At 54.8% G+C, this 17,287-nt stretch overlaps 1 protein-coding gene across 7 annotated transcripts in view; it reads left to right on the top strand.

Moving 5' to 3' along the window:
• The window catches only part of NEO1 (neogenin 1), a 171,170-nt gene extending 159,127 nt beyond the window's left edge, over nt 1-12,043 (top strand). For 5 of the 7 annotated variants that reach the window (XM_040077827.2, XM_040077826.2, XM_040077825.2 and 2 more), the window contains 8 exons: nt 2,329-2,397; nt 3,035-3,182; nt 4,566-4,804; nt 5,296-5,388; nt 7,144-7,302; nt 8,302-8,538; nt 9,023-9,159; nt 11,228-12,042. In XM_040077827.2, coding sequence (XP_039933761.1) covers nt 2,329-2,397; nt 3,035-3,182; nt 4,566-4,804; nt 5,296-5,388; nt 7,144-7,302; nt 8,302-8,538; nt 9,023-9,159; nt 11,228-11,311 — 1,166 coding nt within the window. In that variant the 3' untranslated portion in view covers nt 11,312-12,042. Of the gene's footprint in view, nt 1-2,328; nt 2,398-3,034; nt 3,183-4,565; nt 4,805-5,295; nt 5,389-7,143; nt 7,303-8,301; nt 8,539-9,022; nt 9,160-11,227 lie in introns of all 7 variants that reach the window. The other 2 variants (XM_040077832.2, XM_040077831.2) reach the window with 2 other exon arrangements.
• Nucleotides 12,044-17,287: the final 5,244 nt, after the last annotated feature.

The following is a 17,287-nucleotide window of genomic DNA, read 5'->3' as shown; positions in this document are numbered from 1 at the left end:
CGTGGCAGTAGCTGCAGTGTGGGAAGGGGAAGGCGGAGGAAATGCAGGAGAGGAGCTGAGGAGCTGCCCTGTGACAGCATCACTGAACTGCCAGGACCTGCAGGAAAGAGCCAGCAAGCGACTGAGGCTGGGAGCAAAACCAGCTGGGGTTGATTCTCTGCCCCGGAGGGTTCTGTCCTTTTCTCTCTTTGTCTGCTTTAACGTTTTCCTTCTGAGCTCAGCACAGGATTCTGCTTTCCCACACTCTGCTGGAGCGCAGAGCTCGGCCAGAACTCAGGGCCTGTTGCTGTCAGGCTTCAGGTGCTTGCCCTGGCCTCGTGCTACAGCAAAGGTTCAGGTCTCTGATGGAGTAAAGCCACAGTTAAAATGTTCTGTCTGGGTCTGTTGTAACATGGAGGTTCACAGGCTGAGTGAAAAACAATTCCAGCAAATGTCTTAAACTGTTCCTTAACATAGGTTGCACTGCATAGGGCACCCTGGAGTTTGTTTAAACTGTTGCTCTGCAGGTTTAGGAACTGTTCCTGAGGAGCACCTTGGTTAGGGACCTGAATTTCATCTTGAGTTCCTCAGGGAGGACATGGGTTCCATGAGGATCGCTGTGCCTTGTCTCTCTGTCTCTTGCCCTGATTTGATGTCCCTTGCTGACCTCAGGGCAGTTATCCCCTTCTCTTCCGTGGTGTTATTCAGGACACTGAGCTGCACAGGTCCTTGCACAGCTCCCTGGAAGTGGTCCTCGGGAATAATTCTCATTCTTATCAGTTAATTTGTTGTTAATCTTGTTAATAGGCTCCACATGATTTTTTTATGGCGCTGTTTTAACAAAGCGCTCTGTCAGACGTTTCCTAAGTGCAGTGTATTTTATATATCTCTCGTTCTGTATCAGCATAGTTACTGTTACCACCACGTTTACGAGCTGACATTCAGCTTTTTGAAAATGCCTGTTTTCCATAAACCAGGAAGATGGATGTAAAGAGTGTGCCAGCTCCTCTCCATCCCCTTGGCCACCATCTCACCTGTGGTAGGGCTGCTCCTCTAGAAGCGCTCAGGGTGTCTGAGCCCTCCCAAAATGTTGCTGGTTCTTCATGTTCCCCCCTCTCTTCTCTGCCTGGAGCAGCTCCTCAGCACCAGGAGGTGATTTTGAGGAGTTGAGGACTCAAATCAGGGATTCTGAGTCCACCTGGGGTTTTCCCACCTTCCCAGGACAGGTTAAGTGGCCAGACAGACACAAATACATCACACACAAACTCTGAGATGCCGTTCCAGTCTGTCTCTGCTGCTGCAGGGTTGTCAGTGCCCAGAAGGGAGCCCTGGTGCTGTGTCCCCTCCATCCTGGCAGGTCCCTGGCTCCTTTCCAGCTCCATTTGTCCTGCAGTTCTTCCTTTCCATCGCTGCAGGCTCCAGCTCCTCCCTGCACACACAGAACCTTCTCATTCCTCTCACAGCTTTAGTCCCTGCCTGGTTTTGCCATTTGTCTTTATTTCAGTTCACAGGCTCTCACTTGAGGTTCACTTTCCATTTGTTTGCACATCCTTTAACACTTAATACTTCTTGATTAAAGGGGATTTTTAACAGAAAAAAATCCCTTCTCCTGACTGGGAAACTGCCACACTGCCTGGCCCTTTGGAGGTTTTCTTTTTGTAAAACAGTGTGAAAATGTGTAAAATATTCTGGATTCCTATAACCAGAGGAATGTTGCATCATTGCTGAATGTTTCCCCGGCTCTTAATGTTTCTGTCATTAATTTTGCATTAGTGCATTTTAATGAAAACACAGAGTGGAAGGACCAGGTTTGGATGGAACTGATTTATTGTTCCCTCAGATTTCATCAAAACCATTTTTGTGGTGCTTTGGTGCCAGGAGAGAGCAAGGAGGAGCTGAGAGCGAGTTTTTATGGAGAGGGAGGGCAGGACCTTAATATTCCATTTACTGTGCTTGGGATCCTCCACCCATTTCCAGTCTCCCTCAGCTGCTGGAACTGGGAGTTAGGAAAAATTCCTGTTTCAGGGTGATGAACACCCAGTACAAGTTAGCAAAACCATCTGCCTCAAAGTTGTGCTTTACTGCAAATGGGCTTTGTTAGCATTTTTAAAGTGAAATTAGGAGAGGCTCCTGAGCTTAATTAGGGAAATAATAACTGGGAAAGTTGAAAGAGCTCCTTTGGAGAAATGGCTCTTTCCTTGGAGAAGCAGGTGCTGTGCAAAGCCAAATGGTGCTGTAGGGACAGACAAGAGGGGAAAAGCTGCTCCTGGGGGCTCGAGGGGTTCTAAAGAGGACTCAGAGGTGCTGGATTGTGTCTGTGTGTGTAAAATCCCGTGTCCAACCTTTCAGCCTCGGGATCTGCCGGGAAGGGGAGTCGCCCCATGGACTTGGGCCCAGACTACAAACCCCCGTTGGGAGGTGAGTGTGGGGCAAAGCTGCTCCTTGGGTCCAGTTTGGGGTCCCCCAGGGAATATTCCAACAGCACTTCCAGAGGTGTTCCTGCTGCTGCTGAGCTCCCATGGTATTTCCATAGCCAGAGCTGCTCCCAGCGTGGTGTGACGTGGCCGCTGGGGTGGGAAATCAATTCTGTAGGAAGGGATGAGGAGGGAGAAGCCTCCTCTGCTCCTTCTCCTGGTCAGGGCAGTGTGTTGGGATGTCCTGTCCTCAGGGAATGCTCCCTGGTGTTGGATAAAGGGTTTTCTTTGGAGCCAAGTGACCCCTGGAGGCTCCTGAGCCAATTCCAGTGCTTGGTGGAGCCCGTGGTGCTGCAGGTTTAGCAGGGTCCCAGAGTGGCTCTGCTTAGAGTGCTGAGCTTTTTGTGATGACTGAGTGGGCTGCTCTTAAATTGCGATAGGCTTAGTAGAAAAACGATCTATAAATCAACTTCCGGATGAACAGTTGTACAGAAACAGTTGGCAAATGCCAAAGGAACAAACATTTCTCGTGGGATCCATCCCCTCCTGCTGCTGTGCAGGATTCCAGGGGTCTTTGGTGGGCACTGCTTGTTTTTCCTGTGTAATAAACGAGCCTTTTCTCCCCTCCCCAACCCTCCCAGGCAGCAACAGCCCCCACGGCAGCCCCACGTCGCCCCTGGACAGCAACATGCTGCTGGTGATCATCGTGTCCGTGGGCGTCATCACCATCGTCGTCGTCGTGGTCGTCGCCGTCTTCTGCACCCGCCGCACCACGTCCCACCAGAAAAAGTAACGGGGCTGGGGGGCGGCCTGCCTGCTGCATCCCCGTGTTCAGTGCTTCATGGTGCCCCAGAGTTTATCCCTCCTGAGTCCTGCAGCCTGGAGCTGCTGCTGCTGGCCTGGCTTTCCTGTCAGTGTCCCAGAGTTCCAAATCGGGGCAGCGCTTCCAGCTGTGCTTGCACCTGTCCCCACCCCGAGGAGAAATTGTCATTTACAGGTTTCCAAACTGGAGCCAGTCCGTGTGTTGGGAGCTGGGAGAGCTCAGGCAGCTCCTCGCTCTTGCATGGGTGGGCTCAGTGCACGAGCTGTGCTTGACGTTATCCAGGTTTTAGTAGGATCACTGGAGTGGGGTCTGCATGTGGGGCTGCGTTCCTTAGAGAAGTGCTCCGAAATCCCGGTGTTTGTGTCTGAATCCCTCCCTCAGAGCGTCTGCATCAATGCTGCAGCGGTGATGCTCCTGCAGGGCGTGTCTGTGAAAGACCAGGGCTGTATTTGAAGTTTGAAAAGATGCTGTTATGCAGAGCAGGTCTCTAAGGAGCGATGAAAAGCCCGGCTGGGATAACCTGCAGCTGTTGTGCTGCAGCAGGAGCACCCTGCAGAGCTGCAGGAGAGGCAGCAGCCGTGGAGGAGCTGGCACAGCTGGCAGCACGGATGGGCCAGGGCCACGAGATGTTTTATTTTCAGGGCAGAAATAACCCTGCGAAATGTCGATTTCTGAGTGTCCTCAGGCAGGGCATAACCTGATCCCTGTCACTCATCAGCCCCGGTGGGAGCAGGATTTGGGAGTCCCCCCTGGCAGAGGCTCTGTCAGTGCCATTTACCGATGTCTGAGCCATTCCCAGGAGCTCTGCTCTCAAAGGGACCCCTCCTCCCATGGCCCAAAGTGAGGAGTCAGCCTGGAGGGAGTGCTGAAATGTACACTTTGCTCTCCCAAATCTCTGCCTCACTGTGTTGTGCTGCTGCTCTGCACGACGGGAACGTCCCCAGTGGGATGTGCCCAGCCTGAGTGGGGTTGGAATGAACGTTCCTGTCACTAATGCTGTGTTCCCATCCTCCTGGGATAACTGGCTGCACCTCCCTCTGCTGCTGCTGCTGGAGCTTGGTGAGCCCAGGATATGGGCAGAGCATTGGAATTCCCTCAATAACCAGAATTTCTGCTAACTTGGTTCTTGTCACCGAAGGCTGGGCTGCAGAGCCAGGGCGGCACGGGAGCTGCCATCAGAGGCAAATTCCATGGCACCGGAGGTCAGGATGTGCTTTGAGGTGTCCCTGGGGATTTTGTACAGCGTTCACAGCTCCCTGCCCAGGGGGAATGCAGGACCTGAGGGAAACCCCAGGGAGAAGCTGCCTTTTCCAACAAGTGGAGAACGTCTCCTTTGCTTTCCTTCCCAGGAAACGAGCCGCTTGCAAATCCGTCAATGGCTCCCACAAGTACAAGGGCAACTCCAAAGACGTCAAACCTCCGGATCTGTGGATCCATCACGAGAGGCTGGAGCTCAAACCCATTGACAAGTCCCCGGATCCCAATCCCATCATGACGGACACCCCGATCCCTCGCAACTCGCAGGACATCACCCCGGTGGACAATTCCATGGACAGCAATATCCATCAGAGGCGGAATTCCTACAGAGGTGGGCGCCCTGAGGAGTGAAATACATTTGACCGTGGCTGGTAAAATCACTCGGTTGAGAGACGATTTTGATCTTTCCTGTTCTCGTTTTCCAAGTATTGGGAAAAAAATGGGTTTGTCGTGGTTTCTGAGACTCTGGAAAGGTTGGATCACGTGTTTCAGTGAGGAAATGGAGCATGCAAGAGTTATAGCATTACTTGCTCTTGGTAAATACTGTGATGGGAAGATCACCTCACTCCATATTAAACCACTGGAGCTGTTTCTGACCTTTCAGCCCTTTCAGACAGAGCTTTGCACTGGGGCTTGGAGAGTTTCTGCAGCTCCCAAAAATCCTCGGCCTCACTGTTCTCCCAGCGAAGGGGGAAAGGGCTGTTCCTATCACTGCTGGCTCCGAGCCCTCCCTGGGAGCAGGAACAGAGGGAGGAGTGTTGGGATGCTGCTGTGCTTCCAGGAGCCTGGCTGCAGGGCAGTAACGTCGCTGTTTCCCCTCAGGACACGAGTCAGAAGACAGCATGTCCACGCTGGCGGGCAGGAGGGGCATGAGGCCCAAGATGATGATGCCTTTTGATTCTCAGCCACCTCAGCGTAAGTGAACACCCCCATTCCTGCTGGAGCTGCTCCCTGCCCCCGGGAGATCCCGTCCTGGGCAGCAGGAACAGCTCAGGGGAGGCTCCTGAGCCCCTCCTGTGTGGGCAGAGGGGGGCTGGGAGTGGCTGTCCTGGGGAGAGCGGGAGCGTGTCCACGGCTGTCTGTCCCAGCCTGGGGCTCTCCAGGGACAGCCTGTGGGCCTGGCTGCTTCTTGGAGTCATTCCCTTGGAACTCTGGCAGTGCCCAGCTGTTCCACAGGAGCTGGAGAGAGCTGGAATGTCTGTCAGGTTCCCCACTGTTGGTTTCCCCCCAGCCCAAGCACTCACCATCCCCTTTATCTCTGCAGCTGCTGCTCTCTGAGCCTTCCCTGACTTTACTCCGAGCTCCTTGAGACCTCTTTGCCCTGGGATCCTTCTCTGAGACCAAAATTACCATTGTTACGAAATGTTTTAGGAACTAAACATTATATCTGGAGTTTTCAAATGACTCCAAGATGGAAAGGGGTTTAGCTGAACCTCTGAGCAGCCAGACTGAAACCCCGTGTGAGAACACCAGTGAGAAGCTCAGGAGTTACTGTGCAGGGGCAGAACTGGGGGGTAGAATCACCCCAAGCTCGCCTGGGCTGAGCTTTAGACTTCCCTGAGCTCTGTGATCGTGTTCCATCTATAGCCAGGTGCCTGCTGCCACAGCCCCTCTGTTCTGTGGAGTTATTTCAGAGTCGTCCATTGCATTTCTGTTTTTTTGTTGCTTTAATTACAGACTGAACTGAGGACTTGTTGTTCTTGATCTGTAGCTACTTTGTCAAGAGTCCTGATTGCTCAGTTTGTGAATTCTCTTGTTCTGCAATCCTTTTTCCAAGAGTAGCACCTGTTTTCTTGGTTTTACACTAAGCAGTCTGATCTCCTTGCCGTCTCCCAGCCCTCCATGTGTGAGGAGGGAGCAGAGGATGCAGTTTTACACTAAATTCCTGTGTCAGACGTGGCTGTGTGACAGGGGCCTGGCTGCTTCCCCCCCCAGCAGCTCCTGCCTCCCCTGGGGGCACAGAGCAGGCCCAGGCCCTGCTGGTGCCGAGGGCTGGAGCTTGCCTTTGACACTTGGGCTCTCCCTGTGTTTGTGGAAGCTCCCAGGGCCCCAGGCTCTGGTTTCTGGCAGTGGCAGCAGCAGCGAGGGCTCTGCAGGTGCCTTCCACGGGGAGCTCACCCTGGCACGTGGGGCCTTTTCTCAATGAGCCCTTCCAGGACCATTCCACGTCCTCCACCTGAAGTAACTCCACCTGAAGGCCCCAGGGGGAGGAAGAAAGCCATGGAAGGCTGTGCAGGCCAGAGCTGGACACGTGCAGGAGTGGTGTGTACCTAGTGCCGTCCTTCTTTGCCTCCTGGAATACAGAAATCCTGGAAGGATTTTGGGGAGCAAAGGGTTGTTGATTGTTTAACACACCCATTTCCTCTTTATCAGTATACTGAATATGGATAACAGATCTGTGTTCTCTTTGTTCCTCTTCTGGCCTTTTCCTTGGAATCAAGCAGTGCATTAAGAGCTGCTGGCACAGCTTTTGGAGCTGTAATTGGGTGATTTTTTTTTTGTCCCCAGCATGTTTGAGGTGTGATAACCCAGGGGTTTGAGCTGGGCTGTCAGTGAGCTGAGGCTCTGGCTCGCTGCTGGAGCAGGGAGCAGGGAGGGGAGTCCCCAGCCTGTCCTCTGTGTGTGTGTGTGTGTGTGTTAAGTGTTTCTCTGTCTTGTGTTCATCCACAGCTGTGATTAGTGCTCATCCCATCCATTCCCTCGACCCCCCTCACCACCATTTCCACTCCGGCAGCCTCGCCTCTCCAACCCGCAGCTTCCTGCACCACCAGCTCAGCCCGTGGCCCCTGGGCTCTGCCATGTCCCATTCGGACAGGGCCGACTCCACAGGTGAGAGCAACCCCCAGGGAGGTGCTGCTTTGTGGAGCACTCAGGGAAACGCCTGGAAATGGGAGCCTGAGGCCGGGCCAGTCTCCTCTCTGGGTTCCGTGAGGGATGGGTTAAGTACAGATTAACTTAAAGGCTGGGCTGGGTTTTGCCGGGTAGGTCGGATATTGATCCTTGACGTCGGTGGTGGTGTCCTGGGGAAAGGGGGATTCGCGTTTTATACACAGCTCCAAACAGGGATTCCTCCTGCTAAATCCTCTGGCCTGGAGTCTGAAACATCAGGTTAACCCTGAGCTGCTTCATGGCAGAACTTTTCCCCTAATTAATGCAATTTGAAACCGTCAGGGAAGGAAAGCGCAGGTTTGGCTGCTGACAGTGGGGCACACAGAGAACGGGGGTGATTTCCATGCAGCGCTTTCAGGCTTGGTCAGAATCATTTGCAGGACTTGTAGGGAGCACTGGAGACTCCAGTGCTCTGAGAAATTCCCAAGCAGTGGTATTGCTAAATGGGTACGTGGGTAATGTGTTGGGATGAGCCCGCTCTGAGCCCCTCTGCTTTAAGGTCAGCATTTGAAGGTGTCACAACCAAAAGTGTCGTTTCCTTATGAGAACAGTTCCTGAGGCTGCAGGGTCCATTCCAGCCCTGACCATTCCATGTGCCAGCGAATGGGTTTCGAGTGTGGCTCCTCTGTGACCACCCCAGTGCCGTGTGCCTGAGGAGTTCCCAGTTCAGGACGCCGGTCCTTTGGTACTCGGGGGTGACAGGAGCTGCACGTTCGTGTTCTGTGCTGTTTGTCCGAGGACTGGAGCTGGAGCTGTGGTGGTGCCAGCGCTGCTGCTGTGTGCAGTCGCTCAGCTCTCGGCTCATCCGGCTCCCGTCCGGCGCGGGCTGGGGGTCGCTCCCTGCCCGGCCCGAGCCCCGGGAGGAGGTGCTGCGCCCCTGGAGCCCCTTGCCGCCAGGCCTGACCCCGCTGGGGCGGTGTTTGTGTGTGCGCGTTGCAGAGTCCGTCCGGAACACGCCCAGCACCGACACCATGCCGGCGGCCTCGGCCGTGCCCAGCGCGGAGCTGCCGGAGCCCGAGGGGCCGTTCCTGCCCGCCGAGGAGGAGCCCCAGGGCCTCCCCACGGCCCACGTGCGCCCCTCGCACCCCCTCAAGAGCTTCGCCGTGCCCGCCGTGCCCGCCGCGGGGGGCCCCTTCGACCCCGCCCTGCCCAGCACCCCCCTGCTGACACAGCAAGGTGAGGGCCGGGAAACGGGAATCGGGGAGCAGGGAGGGCAGAGGTGGGCATCGAGGGAAACGGGCGGAGGACGGGCTCGGGGTTGTTGGAGTCGTTTTCTGTACGTAGGTAAGACAATTCAAACCCAGCTCTCCGTAATGACGTGTTCCTTTTCTCCTGATAGAATCCTTTTCCTTCATGGAATCGTCCCAGACTGGTTGGGGTTGGAAGGGAACTTTAAAGCCCATCTCATTCCAATCCCACTCCTGGCATGGGCAGGGGCACCTTCCACCGTCCCAGGGTGTTCCAAGCTCTGTCCAGGCTGACCTTGAGCACTGCCAGGTCCTGCTCTGGGCACCCTGTGCCAGGCCCTGCCCACCCTCCCAGCCCGGAATCCCTTCCAATGTCCCACCCATCCCTGTCCTTGCCGTGCTCCTCGCAGGAGCTCCCTGAGCAGGCAGCAGAGGCAGTGACCCGTCCTGACCGTGTCCCCACCTCTCTGCAGCTCCGGGCCACGCCGTGCACGCGGTGAAGACGGCGTCCATCGGCACCTTGGGCAGGACTCGGCCGCCCATGCCCGTGGTGGTGCCCAGCGCCCCCGAGGTGCAGGAGACCACGCGCATGCTGGAGGACTCGGAGAGCGTAGGTGCCCCTGCCCGGGCAGGCAGCGCTCGGAGCCGGCTCTGCGGGATCCTGCACGGGAGCCAGGCGGCCTCTGCGCTCCCACAGCTCCGCTGCATGCCCGGGAACGTGCAGGGGAAATGCGGGGAAACACCTTCTGCAGGGAGGGTCCTGCTGAGTCCTGCCGCTTCCCCAGCACTGCAGGGCATTCCCAGTGCCATTCCCAGTGCCATTGTCATTCCTGAGCTCTGCAGAGCATTCCCAGTGCCATTCCCAGTGCCATTCCTCAGCTCTGCAGGGCATTCCCAGTGCCATTCCCAGTGCTAGTGCCATTCCTGAGCTCTGCAGGGCATTCCCAGCGCCATTCCCAGTGCTAGTGCCATTCCTGAGCTCTGCAGGGCATTCCCAGCGCCATTCCCAGTGCTAGTGCCATTCCTGAGCTCTGCAGGGCATTCCCAGTGCCATTCCCAGTGCTAGTGCCGTTCCTGAGCTCTGCAGGGCATTCCCAGTGCCATTCCCAGTGCTAGTGCCATTCCTGAGCTCTGCAGGGCATTCCCAGTGCCATTCCCAGTGCCATTGTCATTCCTGAGCTCTGCAGAGCATTCCCAGTGCCATTCCCAGTGCCATTCCTGAGCTCTGCAGGGCATTCCCAGTGCCACTGTCGTTCCTGAGCTCTGCAGAGCATTCCCAGTGCCATTCCCAGCACTGCAGAGCATTCCCAGTGCCATTGTCATTCCTCAGCTCTGCAGGGCATTCCCAATGCCATTCCCAGTGCCATTCCCAGTGCCATTGTCATTCCCCAGCTCTGCAGGCCATTCCCAGTGCCATTGCCAGTGCCATTCCCAGTGCCACTGTCATTCCCCAGCTCTGCAGGCCATTCCCACTCTCACTGCACACAGAACATTTGACATTGATGTCAGTGTGTTCCAAGCCATCATCCCAAATATGTTTGTAAATTCTCCCAGGAAAGTTTCCTGGCTTTTGGGAAGGGTGCAGCCAGTTGTTGGGCTGCTTTGGCAGCAGCCTTTAAGGAATGCTTTGGGTGTGAGGCACTGGAGGAGCCGTTTTCATTTCAAATTCAAGCCAAGGAGCTGCTCCTGTGGCCATTGTGTCACCTGTTAATATTCAGATATTCACTGCTACAGGAAATGCTCATCGGGAATTTACTTTCCTTTTTTTTCCTCATTTTTGTCATGTTTTTCCTCATTTTCCTCTCCTGATGTTATTTCTGTACGTGCTGGTCTGGAAAGTTGATCTGGTGCCTTTTTGTGCTTCTGTCTCTCCTGCTTTACTCATTTTGTTTGGTCAGTGCCAAACCCATACTCCTCAACTGTAATTTTTAAATTAATATTTAAACATATAAATTTAAACTAATATTTAAATATATAAATTAATTTAAATACTTTTTTCATTAATTTATTAGTGCAAGGTAGAGTCAGCACAAAAAAGCAGGTTAAATTAAATTACTGGTTCAACTATGGGTCTTACAATGTAAATTACCTGTTGAAATACGGGGTTCAGGGTTGGGCAGTGTTTTACATTAATTCTGGGTTTTTGGGATGTAGGAATGAGTTGAAGGAATGAATTCACTTCCAGCTGCTGCTCTTTACCCCAGTCAGGAGTTGGCAGAGGGGAGCTGGGCACAGGGCTGGGATGACTTTGCTTTCCAGTGCAGGGGCTGGGCAAACTGGGAGCTCTTTGCTGCTGAAATGAAGGAGGTTTGTGTGAGAGCAGGGCTGGAAGCTGCTCCCAGCTGGGAAGGACTTGGTCAGGAGGGGTTTGGGGAGGAGCCAGGCCACAGCGGTGACAGAAATGAGACAGAAATGTCAGAAAGGAGTGTGGGGTGAGCAACTGTCCTGATCCCAGAACAGCTTTGCTGAGGTGACTCCTCTGACCTTTCCCTGTCACGCCGGGAAGTTCCTTCTCCTCTTCCAGCTTTGGCTGAGAGGCAGGATCGAGGCAGGAGCACTGGGCTTGCTCAGTGGGGCTGTTAATTGGTGTAATGTCATTAACCCCGCTCCTGGCCGGGCTCAGGGGTTCTGTGTGCCCCAGCCCTGTGAGTGACCCTTTCCCCTTTCCCCGCCCGCAGAGCTACGAGCCGGACGAGCTGACCAAAGAGATGGCGCACCTGGAAGGACTGATGAAGGACCTCAATGCCATCACCACGGCGTGAGCGCCCGCGCCCGCCCGCCTCGGACTCAGCCTTGCCACGCGAGGAGTTGTACAGAGGGAAACCTAAAGGAAAAAAAAAGAAAAAAAAAAAAAATTAAAAAAAAAAAAAAAACCCGCAACAGAAAGAGGGACAGCACATGAGAGCGACGGAGGGAGGAGGAGAGGAGGCAGCTGGAGGTGACGCGAGTGTCACCAGCCCTCGTCCCGCGGCGGAGGCGCGCGGCGATCCGGCAGCGCCGCGGCAAAGCAAAGTGGACTCGCCGTTAGTTTTTATTCTGGTCAGGTTTTGTCTCAGTGGTGTGATTGCCCTGCCTTTTCAGTGTTGGACATTGGCATTTATGTACAATTTTTATTTGTGTTTTTATTTTAATCTTTTTTTCTTTTTTTTTTTTTTATAAAAAAAGGAAAAAAAAAATTATTGTAATAAAAAAAAAAAAAAAAAAAGGGAGAAACTGTTGTTTTCCACAGCCTAGGCTGAGGTTTGACTGCTTGTTCTATTGTGTATGAAAATTCATTGCCAGTGTGGGTTGTTCTGTTTTGTTTTTTATTCCGCGTACAATTACGTCCCCTTCTGGCAGTTAATCCATGGCCTTTTGGGATGCTGCACTGCTCTTTGTAAGCTTTTTTTATTATTTTTATATTATAATTATTAAAAGCCTGACTTTCTCCTCTCATCACTGTGAGATTCCCGGTCTGTTTGAGTTGAGGTGTAATTGGAGAGCCTTGTTTGTCGCTTTTTGTGCAGTTTCAATATTTTGAGGGGGGGAGGAGTAGCTGGGGGCGGGGAGGGGATCGGGGAGGGTTCATTCCTGTTGTTTTCCTGTCTTTTTTTCCAGTGACTGGGAAGACTGAAGAGCAAGGAAACATCTTCAGCTGTACTGTGTGTCTGCTCACTGAGCGCAGGGAGGGTCTCCTTTAGGAACCTTGGGAGAATTCCTCCTGGGAATGGGGCTTCTCCTGTCCAGGGGGCCCTGCAGGAAGCTTCTTTTGGCAGCTGTGTTGTTGTTGTTGGTTTACAGATGGAGCAGGAGCCTTGGAAGTGCAGAGTGAGAGCTCAGCAGGGCTGGGGCTGAGCCTCCTGCGCTCGGGGAATTTGGGATTTCCCTATTCCCAACAGCCCAGGTCCTGCCTGGAGAGCACCGAGTGGCCACAGGGCCCTGCCCCAGCCCTTCCCAACGGGAATCCTGCTCCAAAGGATTCCTCGGACACAAAACAAGGCAAAAATGTATTTTTTTACACTTTGGAAACCATGTACAAACAAACCCGGCCTTGGTGCTGTTCACAGGGCTGTGTGGAAAGGGAGGAGAGGGAGCAGGGAGCTCCAGGGAGCCGGGGGAAGAGGGATTTTCCTTCTCTCTCCGTGTGCTTGCCTGGCTCTGACCTTCTCTGCATCAAAAAAGGGCTGGAGTTCAGTAAAATGGGAAAAACAAAGAGAGAAACCCCAACCAGCTGCCAACGAGCTCCTGTGCAACTTCACTTCTAGGATAAAAGGAACCCCGAACTTCCTGATGGTTCAGGGGCTGGGGTTTGGGGATCCCAGGCCAGGAGATTTCCACTGCAATGGCAAAAGGAACTTTTCTTCCTTTGCTTCCCGTTATCCCCTGGAGTGGAGCTGAGGCTCCCAGCCCTGTCACCGGGAGGAGGGAGAGCCACAGAATCCCCACTCGGGGCTGGCGTCGCTTCCTTTCGCTTCCTGGACTCTGTCGTGTCAGTTCTGGGCCATTTCCTGCATTTTATTTATTATTGAGGGAGGGGAGGGAATTAAATAAATTGTAGCACCCCGGGCCGCCTGGATAATTAAGGTTTGGACTTTTAATCAGTACGATTCAGGGCAAAATAAGCTACAGAACGTGCATTTAAAGAATAAAATCCACCCCCTGGCCTGAAAGGAGGGTGTGGAGCTGTTCCTTTGCCTATTTTTTACCTGTACCCAAAGAAATGCCATCCTACACACACAGTATTCCCAGCTGGGGGCCTTTGTGAATATTCCTTATGTAGAACACCATGAATGTTAATATTGTCATTGAATTTGGGGAGGGGGAATATTTTTAATGATGAAACAACTGTTCAAAGTTGGTTTTTTTAAGGTTATACTGAAAAAAAAAAAAAAAAAGAAAAAACATTTATTCAATTCAGTGTACAATCTGTATTGCACTTTTTCACATTTTAATGCTACGTTTTCTTCCATATCCTGTGATTTTAACTTTGGAACATTGTGTATCCTTGTAGTGTCATAGTCCAGCTGTGCAGTGACAGCTTCCCTCAGACATTTGGGGAAAAAGGAACAAACCAAACCTGTACATTGTTTTATGAGTCTCATGTAGAAGAATTTCAAGGACCGCTGTAGATGTCGACCTTTCTGTACAATTTTTTTTTTTTTTTTTTTTTTTTGCTTTTCTGTAGTATTTGCTGTATCCTCTGTGGCTTTTTTTAATAACTTCATGTTTATTATTTTGTATTGGGCATCCAATACACTTTTTTTAATCCAATCAACTCCTGGGCTGCTTGGAGAGTTTGTTTAATTATTGTTAGTCGGTACAGTGACCAGGTTTGGGGTTTTATTTGCCCTTTTTTTTCTTGCTGTGGGTTGTGTTCTCCAAAGAAAGGAGAACTTTTCTCCCTCCCTCAGGCTTTGTGCAGACACTGAACTTGGAGCATCTTCCTGTCTCCCTATTTCAAAGCTCCACAGTAAAAATATCACCTTTTAATTAGCAAGCAGAGAAGGGAGGGCTTCAAATCAGTGGAAGTACAGCTAACAGCCTTAATAACCCGGGAAACAACGGCTAAAATAATACCAGAACCATGGGATATTGCACTTTCTGTATCTGGACTGTGAGGTGCAGTCATTTTTGATTATTGATCTCCCTGTTTCCACCCCGAGCTGGTTGCAGCCTCTGCGTTTCCCACTGGAGCCTGGCCCTGGTGCTCAGCCCCTGCCCGGGTCACCTCCCTCGCCCTCGCAGCTGGGGAGGGACCCTGCGATTCTCCGGGGGTCCCACCTGGGGAGGGGGGACAGAGCTGGGGGACAATTCCTGCATCCTGGGGAGAGCCCTTAAACCCCTCTGAGCCCGGGGCGCTGCCCCTGGCACGGAGGAGGAGCCGAGCTCTTCCCACCCAGGCCAGCCTGGGCTCCACACGGACTCGTGAGCTGGGACAGGACCTCGCAGCACCTCGAGTCCGAGCTGTGCCCAAACCCCACCTTGTCCCCAGCCCAGAGCACCGAGTGCCACGTCCAGGAATGCCACGGACACCCCTGGATGGGGGCTCCAAACATTCCTGAGCAACCCTTTCCATGGAGAAATCCCTCCTGCTGCCTCTCCTGGCACAGCCTGAGGCCGTCTCCTCTTGTCCTGTCCCTTGTCCCCTGGGGGCAGAGCCTGACCTCCCCGGCTGTCCCCTCCTGCCAGGGAGCTGTGCAGAACCAGGTCCCCCCGAGCCTCCTTTTCTCCACCGGAGCCCCCCGGCCCCGTGCCCCGGGTTCTGCCACGCCGAGAGCGTTCCCTGGGCACGCTGTGTCCCCCCGGCTGTGCCGCCGTGCCAGTGCCAGCCCCGCAGGGTGGCATCGCGGCCCGGGGACAGCAGATGGCAGCGGTGCCTCGCTGCTGAGCTGCGCTCCGGCAGGGATGAGGGACCCGCATCGGACCCGCGCTGTAAATCCCCGTTGTTCCAAGCAAGCTTTGGCTTCCGACCCAGAACCTGTTCCCTGTCCTTTAGTAACCCATAATCAACGTTTCCCAGCTATTTCCCAATTCCCGCTCCTGTTTCCCAGCCTTCTTCCAGCACACGCTGCCTCTCCCTCTCCGGAGGCGCAGGGACCACGGCTCCCACAGGGCTGTAACTCTGGGCAAACACTGATTTTCCCCGGAGGTATCTCAGGAGGAAATCCTGTTCCCCAAAGAGGCTGTTTGGGGACATCCCAGCCAGGGGTGCTCTGCCCACAGCGGGTTGGGCACGGTGGCAGTGGCACCACAGCCCCCTTTAGCCCCCAAATGCACCGGTGTCACCAATGCCAGCCGTGGGCACAGGGGCTGCCCCTGCAGGTGCAAATCCAGGTGATGCCTCAAGTTTGTGCTCCCAAGTATTCCATGTTCTGCGCTGCCCAGGTGCAGCTCTGAGCTCACACTCAGCGTCACTCAGCTCTGCACACAGCAGCGACACAAAACAAATCCTGCTCCTGCTGCACTCCAAGGACAACTTCCAGCCCAAAAGCACAAACAAGGGTGGCTGGAGGGAGGAACAAGGATGGGACCTCACAGCCTGGAGCTGGAATGGGACAATTAAACCCCAATATGAAAATGAAACAAAACTTATAGAAGTGTGAGGCCTGGGGACGGGGGATCCATTTTGTGATCATTTTGTGTCCCCCTTGGGTGCAGCCCTGGCCAGGCTCCTGTCCTGCTCAAGGTGTACCCTGGAGGCCTTTCAATCAATATCTGCTTTATGCTCTGCCTCTCCTCCAGCTCAGCCCTCCCGAGGCATCACAGGCCCGGCCAGCCCTGGACACCACACCCTGCACCCCAGGGATGTTCTGCAGCTGCTGCAGAGGCTGGGAGAACGGAACGGGACAAGCTGGAGATGGAGCGATGAAGTCGTCACTCATTAACTTAACCCCAAGCAGGGCTCACTCTCGCTGGGCTGCCACGGGCTCCTTTTCGGGAGCTTTGGCTGAGCCCCTTTGTCCCTTCTGTCATTCCAGGCTGGCTGTGACCCGCCTCCTCTGCTCCCCTGCCGGGATCGGGAGAACCGCGATCAGCGGCTGCCGCGCCTCGAGGGCGGAGCTGGAGCTCCGGGGGCCGGTGCTGGGGAGCTCTGACCGGACCGCAGCAGCTGCTGACCCCCAGGTGCCACCCCGCGGGACACGGGGACCGGCCTGGGGGCTGCGGGATGCGGCTTTGGGGTCAGACGCGCCGGGGGGAGCCCAGGACGGGAGCTGAGTTCCCGACTGCCCCTCCCGTCCTCCCGGATCACGGCACCCTCGTGCGCCAGGAAAGCACCGGAGCCCATCGCTCCCCGTGACCGCGTCCTACGGTGACAGCGTCCCCTCCGCCCGCCCCACCGTGCCGGGGGTGCCGGGGGTGCCGGGCCCGGCCGCTCCGCTCCTCCTCCCGCACGGGGCTGTCCCCGCTCCGGCGCGGTGACAAACAGCCGCTGTCACTGCAGCCGGGCGCTGAGGCACCGGCAGCGAGCGGCTGCCAGGGAAACCTCGCCAGGGGCTCTCCCTTGTCCCGGAGCCATCCCAAACCCTCTCGCAGCACCCCCAGACTCGAGGGCTGTCCCTGGGTCACGCTGGCTGGGAGTGTCCCTGTCCCGCATCCTGCCCTCCCCAGCTCCCCTCTCCCTTCCCTGCCCGGCTGCTCCCGCTCCTACGGATTTCTCCAGCTTTTCCTGCGGCTCCATTCCCTCCTGGAGCCCGGCAGCAATTCCTGCCCTCCCTTGCCCGGCTCTGGGCACAGGTCAGTGGGCTCGTTTCCCCACTTGGAGAAAAAGGGAGAAGAGCTGTGCTGGTGCAGGCAATGCCGGGAGGGCATTGGCACCCCCAGAGATGGGGCTGCGGAGAAGAAATGCTGCCCCCAAACACGCCAGCACAGAGGAGACCCTAAAAACAGGGCACACAGCCCAGTTCCCAGATCCAGCACCTTCCAGAACCTTCCAAGTCCCCCCGAGCACCTCCAGACAGAAGCAGGAGTGGCCAGAGGGACAGGGCTCAGCTTTTCCCCAGCAGCCAGGAATGAGAAGGACCAGCAGCACCCCAAAAGGTGGGGTTCAGGTGGTGAGCACCCTCAAACCCCCCCAATCTTACCCAGGCAGACACAGGAGAACCTGCTGCTCCTTCCCGCTGCTCCTTCCTGCTGCTCCCTGCACGGAACTGCACTAGGAGAAACTCAAGAGAACCTGCTGCTGCTCATTGCACGGAACTGGACTGGGAAAAGCCAAACTGGGACCTGCTTGTGCCCCACACCCCCAGGTGTTTCCAGTC

This window comes from Hirundo rustica, chromosome 13 (assembly GCF_015227805.2).
Source record: "Hirundo rustica isolate bHirRus1 chromosome 13, bHirRus1.pri.v3, whole genome shotgun sequence".
In the NCBI taxonomy this organism is placed as follows: domain Eukaryota; kingdom Metazoa; phylum Chordata; class Aves; order Passeriformes; family Hirundinidae; genus Hirundo; species Hirundo rustica.
Note: the sequence above shows the minus strand (reverse complement) of the source record. Positions and strands in the feature narration are given on the sequence as shown.